The sequence below is a fragment of the Engraulis encrasicolus genome, chromosome 12, assembly GCF_034702125.1.
Source record: "Engraulis encrasicolus isolate BLACKSEA-1 chromosome 12, IST_EnEncr_1.0, whole genome shotgun sequence".
In the NCBI taxonomy this organism is placed as follows: domain Eukaryota; kingdom Metazoa; phylum Chordata; class Actinopteri; order Clupeiformes; family Engraulidae; genus Engraulis; species Engraulis encrasicolus.
This window is the reverse complement of record NC_085868.1, coordinates 39,831,554-39,838,358: the sequence shown is the minus strand read 5'-3', so window position 1 is coordinate 39,838,358 and position 6,805 is coordinate 39,831,554. Positions and strand designations below refer to the sequence as shown.

Genomic DNA, 6,805 nt, shown 5'->3' with positions numbered 1-6,805 from the left:
ACCAGGAAGTAATACATCGTGATGACATCACTGACAACAGCGTTATATTTCAATATCTCGCAAAAGCTCAATTGTAAAGTCATTTTCTCATTTGCAAACTGGATGATGAATGAAGAATAGTCCCGCAAAAGTTGTTGCCGCTAGGCTGACAGCTGGGAAACTTAGGCTATATAATTGTTTTCTCCACGGAGGTGGGGTGAGGCCACAAACACAAGTGGAGGAGGGGAGTGTGCATATTGGAATGCACCCAAGATCTGCGGTTCGCTTTCTGAACTCAGGATTGACACGTCCTGTTTGTTTTCTGCAAATTAGGTTTTCACACCATCTGTCTCAATTAGCGGTTTTGGGCTACATTTAGCCTGTGTTGTTCACACACTCACACTAGCCGTGTGAGCAAGACAGCTGTGCAAAAAAGAGCTATGTGTTCATTTTCATCCTGGTGCGCGTGTGTGTGCGTGCGTGCGTGCGTGCGCGTGTGTGTGTGCGTGCGTGTGTGCGTGCGCGTGTGTGCGCGCATGCGTGCGTGTGTGTGCGCGCACGCGTGTGTGTTGCACTGCAGCTGTCCATCCTCTACAGTTTCGGAGGCTATTTTGTTTTTGTCATGCGTGCTGGAAGAGACAAGATCAGTGTAAATAGATAGCCTAGGGGCCTGATGGGAGCCACACAGCAGAGTCAGCACTTTTGAAACACACACACACACACACACACACACACACACACACACACACACACACACACACACACACACACACACACACACACACACACACACACACACACACACACACACACACACGTGTAGTGTGTGCTTGAGCAAATCTTTGAGAAGTGTTAAATATTCATGTGGGTCTTTGAAGATACTGCTCGTAGGGTATTTACACCAAATAGTCATATATTTGTCCTAGTATGTTACAAGTGGCAAAGGAAGTAGCTTGCAGTGACATTTATACAATACCTCATAGACAACCTGTAGTGCAGACAGAACGTCTAAAATGTCTATGACGTAATTCATAGCCAACACATTTCTGTGCTTCTTGCTTCATTCAGAGGAATATATTGTGTTATGAGTGAGTGTTGTCATTTGTATTTTTCATCTTTGTCACATTTTCTTTATGCGCTTTCTTTATGACTTCCTTTTTTACCACAGCAATTGCAATGCTACCATTTCAATTACACGATGACGTTATTGTTTTACAGTATCTTGATTGCCACACATTACCAAGCCTTCCAAGTGAACATTCAAGTGAAATTGTAAAGCAATTAAGTTCGTTGGAAACATGATTACTCTGTTATACATTTAGAACTAAAGATTAACTCCCAAGTGCAGCCTCAAATGCTACAAGTAATTTAGGAAACGCGTTACTCTGAAATGTTTATTGTTTACTGACAACTGTAATTAAGCCAGCATTTCCACATACTTTTTAAAACCACAATTTACAGCCGTTCAAGTCTTCTCTGCTTTGGATCTTGCCCTGAGATGGGGTACAATTGCTTAACAGTAATTAAAATTGGATTGTAGTTTTGGCCACCTTTCTCTGGCTGTGAAGCACCATTAGCTGTAGTGGGCAAGGCTACAGACTTGTACTAATGAAGCAGTGCTCAAACTGTGATTGGCTGACAGCTATTTTTTCTCCCCCCAAACCTGATTGGTGGAATAGAATAGAGGGTGGTGGATTTTCACCAATCCAATTACAGGCCTTCTTTGGAGCTAGAGAATTCTAAGTAGCCTATTTCATGCGCTGGCTCCATATACAGTAATCTTAGTTTAATTCTATCAGTTCCGGTTAATTTAACTTAAAAGTTGCCTAATGCAGCTTAATGACTTCATCGTATTTCCTTTACACCCTCTTATGAATGTTTTTTCCCCCTCAATAGCCCTTGCATGTACGTAATATATGATGCCAAAAATATCTTGACATTTGCAGTTAATTTACTGGTTGACAGGAAAGTTACTGGATGCCTTTTTCTTCTGTTGCTCTTTCTGTCTTTTCCTGTTGTTGAACCCTGGTGATCGAAATATAGCAGCTAATTTGAAATAAAACATCTTGAGCATTATCTTTTTCTTCTTGTTATGCTTTCTTTCTGTCTCCTCTCACTGCCTTGTGTCTACTTGCACGTACACTGATAGTCATCTCCTTGCTGCCTATCATGTACTGTACACCCCCTTTGCTATACTGAAGTTGTAAAAGTCATGCTACATGCATGCTATGCTACATATATGCTACAGTAAATTATTCTCTCTTTCTTTGCTCTCTGTTGTCCATCTGTAGTATAGTTAGAATATTTCGTTTTTCATGCCCTGTATAATGTCCAGAACATCCAAACATTTCCCTCTGTTTCCATCCTCTCTTCTGTCGTCCCACCTGCAGGCACGCTGATGGTGATCTCGCTGCTGTCCATCGTGTACGGCGCGCTGCGCTGCAACATCCTGGCCATCAAGATCCGCTACGACGACTACGAGGTGGACGTGCGCCCCGGCGCCTACCTCTGCATCTTCCTGTGGCGCAGCTTCGAGATCGCCACGCGCGTCACCGTCCTGGTCCTCTTCAGCTCCGTGCTGCAGATCTGGGTGCTCCCCGTGGTGCTGGCCAACTTCCTGCTCTTCACGCTCTACCCCTGGGCGCTCTTCTGGCGCAGCGGCTCGCCGTTCCCGGAGAACATCGAGAAGACGCTGACGCGCGTGGGCACCACCATGGTGCTGGTGCTGCTCACCTTCCTCTACGCGGGCATCAACATGTTCTGCTGGTCGGCCGTGCAGCTGAGACTCTGCGACCCGGACCTGATCGACAAGGGGCACGGCTGGCGCCACGCCGCGTCCTACTACGGGCTGCGCTTCCTGGAGAACGGGGCGCTGACGCTGCTCTGGCACGCCTACCAGACAGACTTCTACCGCGCCTGGGACGAGCCCGTGCTGGCCCTGGTGCTCCTGGTGGGCTACTCGGTGGCCATCTTCTTCATGTTGCTCTTCTACCAGTTCTGCCACCCATGCCGGCGGCTGTTCAGCACCAGCGTGTCGCAGGGCATGTGGGAGTGCTGCGGTGGCGGCGGGGGGTCCACCTGCTTCCTGCTGCAGGGGCCCCAGGCGTCGTCGCAGGTGGGGCCCATCATGGAGACCAAGACGACGACGTCTCCCCTGGACCACCACCACCACCACCACCACCACCACTATCAGCAGCAGCCTTCCCACTACACCACGGACATGGAGAGTCCCGGAGGAGGCGAAGGGACGACTTATGTTACGAACGGAGACCTGAGCCAAAGCCTCTCCAGCAACCCTTAAGGGCCTCCGCACATCGGCTCCGATAAAGTGTAGAGCACTGCTCCGCAAAAGTTCGATTCCATTGTTGTCAATACAACCCCGCACAGCGGGGCCGATGTCCGCAGGTATCGGCTGGCATTTAGAGAAGAGTTCTATTTTGGTCTGAGCCACCTATTGACTATCCATTCTCTGCTGTTGTGAAATTGTGTGCGGGGGTCGGAATTGTCTCGGAAGTGAAAGTGCTCTGCAGTGCTGTCGGTACCAATGTGTGGAGGGCCCAAGACCTGACCTTGACCAGTCTGGGGTGCATTTTTTTTGTCGTCAGCATCAATGCTAGCCATGTCAGCAACTTGCTTGGTGGCAATGCTGTTTCCCATTGGCACCTTTCGAAGTTGCTAACTGGTTAGCAACCATGCTTTCGAGAAATGGGGCCCTAGTTGGTTGGTTGGTTGGTTTTTTTTTGCACACATGTATGAAGTGCTCCTTGCATATGAAAGACAGTTAGAAAAAAAATTAATCAAACCAACAAACAGTACCACTGAATCTCATTGAGCCAGCGAATGGCGGCTAGCCTTGCCTTGACCAATCCATGCTGAAGTGAATAAAGGGGTATTCCAAGAACGTGGTAAAGTGATGAACTCGGCCGAGTTAACCTACTGGAAGCGGCAAATCGGCTAATAAATAGCACGCAGGTGCCATTTTGGTTAAGAAAATGAGAACCCCAGGCTCTGCTATTAGATGAGTTACCACTACCTCAAGGTTAAGTTACCCTAGTTTACGACTGAGCCAAGTTCTTGAAATACCCCAGGGGTATGGAGGGAGGTAGACAAGCACAGCACTCTTTGAATCGGCTCCCGATTCATACTGGGATAACGTCAGCATGGCTATGGCTGTCATCACAAGCTTTCCCAGATTGCATGTAAGCTACCTTTAACCTACACTTATTACTAAACTGCTGCTTTTTTTTGTTCCTGTGATTGCGAGTTTGTCTGTTTAAACGTTGTTGTCGTGGGTATTTTTTCTTTGGTTTGTTAATGTTTGTGATGTCTTCCGATGTAACTATCTTTAAGCTTATGGTATTTATTTCATGATTGTACTTCTACTAATTTCCACTGGGGAGAGAGATGCTGACATTGTATGGTCCATTAACTCTTAAGCACACACTCAGGTCTCGTCCAAGGGAATTCATGAAAGCCTTTTCATTTAAATCATTGTAAAAAAGGGCACTCTATAATTAACGTTGACTACTAACAAAAAGACACCATAATCATGTTTTTGCCGGCAAGAATTGAGAGACCTTATTCATTTAAGGGCCTTGTTTTTTGACACACATATAATTATTCAAGCTATCAGTTCAGGGCTCTTTTTGTTTTGAACACTCATGTGAGCAATTCTGACACGATGTAAACAACAACATCATCAACAACAACAACACAGCATCAACAACACGACACCACACCCACATCTACATATTTTAAAAGCCAATATTATTGGTGACCTGGAGAAGGAACAATAGTGAGCCTTGATCTTTGTAAAGCTGTGAATGAAAAAAAGTGTTTTGTTTACTTATTATTATGATTATAATTATTGTATTTTTACCCATTCACGCTTTGCACCAGTCACACGTGGATTTGAATTTCAAGGGACCACATATTGCACATATTATATGATAATTATTTTGCTGAAAAGAAAGGGAATAAAGGGTTAAAAAAAGGGACAAAAACAGAACTCTTATCTGGAAGACCAAGAATGCCCTTGCACAGTGCTGCCACCTTATGGACAAAAAATGCGCTTTTTGAATGTTGGGAGCCTGGAGTTGACTAACGGCACTGAATGGTAAACTAGAAAAGAACATAGCATTTTTATACACGTTTTTGTCATTGAACTAAACCCCTAATAAACAGTGAACAGCAAAACAAAGAAAAACCTGTGTGTGTGAGTGGATGTGAGCACAATCTTCTATTTTACCCCCTTTGGAATTACCAGAGTGGAACGCTATACATATTTTATGATGCCTTTTCTTGGAACATACAAATTACATGGGCCCATTCAACTGTAAATATCACGGCTCAGGCTTTGGGTGTCTGGTTGAGTTTAATTTCCTTGAAAACGATCATTACCTCTTTTCAGAGTGAAAACTGTTTCACTCGATACCTAAACCTACAATGGCCAGGGACACGTCGACACTGTTGACACTATTATCAGTCAGAGAATGATTGAAATGTCTCCACTGACCAAGGCATACTACCCGAATACAATTCATTTCTTTTTTTAAAGAATGGCATGTCTTGAAGCTGACTATTCTCTGAAGAATTCAAATAGCTACACAGGGTTGAGTAGGTCCATTGAAAAGTAAATAAAAGACATTCGATTCAAAGAGTGTCTGGACTGGTGTGGATGTTCATTTTTTTTTCAATTTTCTCTGAGTACTTATTTTAAAGAGCATCCCTAACCAAAAACCAGTGACACAGCCTTGAAGTCTGTGCAGCATGCCATCGCCTTTAGTAAACTGTTGTTAACCACTTGTGGATTTTTGGGTATCAGAGAAAGAAATTAGCAACAGCCATTAGCCCTATGCTGGGAAAATCTAGAAATGGCTGGTAGATATTTGACAAAGAATTATAAATTACTTTTGAGTGTGTGATTTTTTATTTCCTACAGGCCTACAGCCTATTACAAATATATATGCCTGCAATCAGTACAACAGACTCAATATGACACATTTATGCTGTTCCGATAATTAATAGTTTCATATCCTACTGCTGTGTCAGTCACATTTGGCTATGTTGTGCTGATTGCACGGGTCTACATACTTTATGTCGATTGCCTGTATGGATTGAACTTATCGTGAACTTAATATCCACCAAGTAACTAACCCATTTTAACCTGATCCTGTGTAGGCCTATACGTTGTTTGACCTTTGGGGCCTGGAGCGACATATACGCTGTATTCAGGCTCTTGAGATTTGAGCTTTTGTTTATTAAAAATGTGGGTCTGTTAGAGCTACATGAACACCTTCTAATGCAAGACGATGGTCCTAGCTTTTAAATGCAACTCATTTCATGTTTTTATGTGCTTATGAGGCTGAGATATTTATTTACCGGTATTTAAACGGTAGAGGGAACCTTTTCCCAAAAAGGGCTTTGGCATTCAGCAGGTGTTTTTTTGCAGGTGCCTTAACTTAGGCTATAATGGGCTTAAGTAAATACACCACCATGATGGTCATCATCACAGAAGACACATTAGTCATAAGTGGCGTTGGGTGTGTAATGCAAGGCCATTTCCTAGAATGAGGTAGCGCTCCTCTTAAGTTATTGGGAAGTTGATGGACCAAGAGGTTATAGCAATGGCTCTCAGCTGGAGGAGGTGGAGCATGTGTAAAGAGCAAAGTGTAATCTGCAAATCAGTGGCTCAAGACTGAAAATCGTCTGCCGTTTCCTGGTCTCCTCATGCCCTATATATACTCTTACTCCACCTTCAGAAGATTGCACTGTGTTTCACTTTTACTCTAGCTCCTGCACCCTCACACACATACACACACGCTGG

The 6,805-nt window shown here is 44.2% G+C and overlaps 1 protein-coding gene across 1 annotated transcript in view; it reads left to right on the top strand.

Annotated features, from left to right (window-relative positions):
- The window catches only part of xk (X-linked Kx blood group (McLeod syndrome)), a 17,216-nt gene extending 13,930 nt beyond the window's left edge, over positions 1 to 3,286 (top strand). Inside the window, exon 3 of the mRNA XM_063212173.1 lies at positions 2,370 to 3,286. Within this exon, the coding sequence (XP_063068243.1) occupies positions 2,370 to 3,280 (911 nt within the window). The 3' untranslated portion in view covers positions 3,281 to 3,286. The remainder of the gene's footprint in view (positions 1 to 2,369) is intronic.
- Positions 3,287 to 6,805: the final 3,519 nt, after the last annotated feature.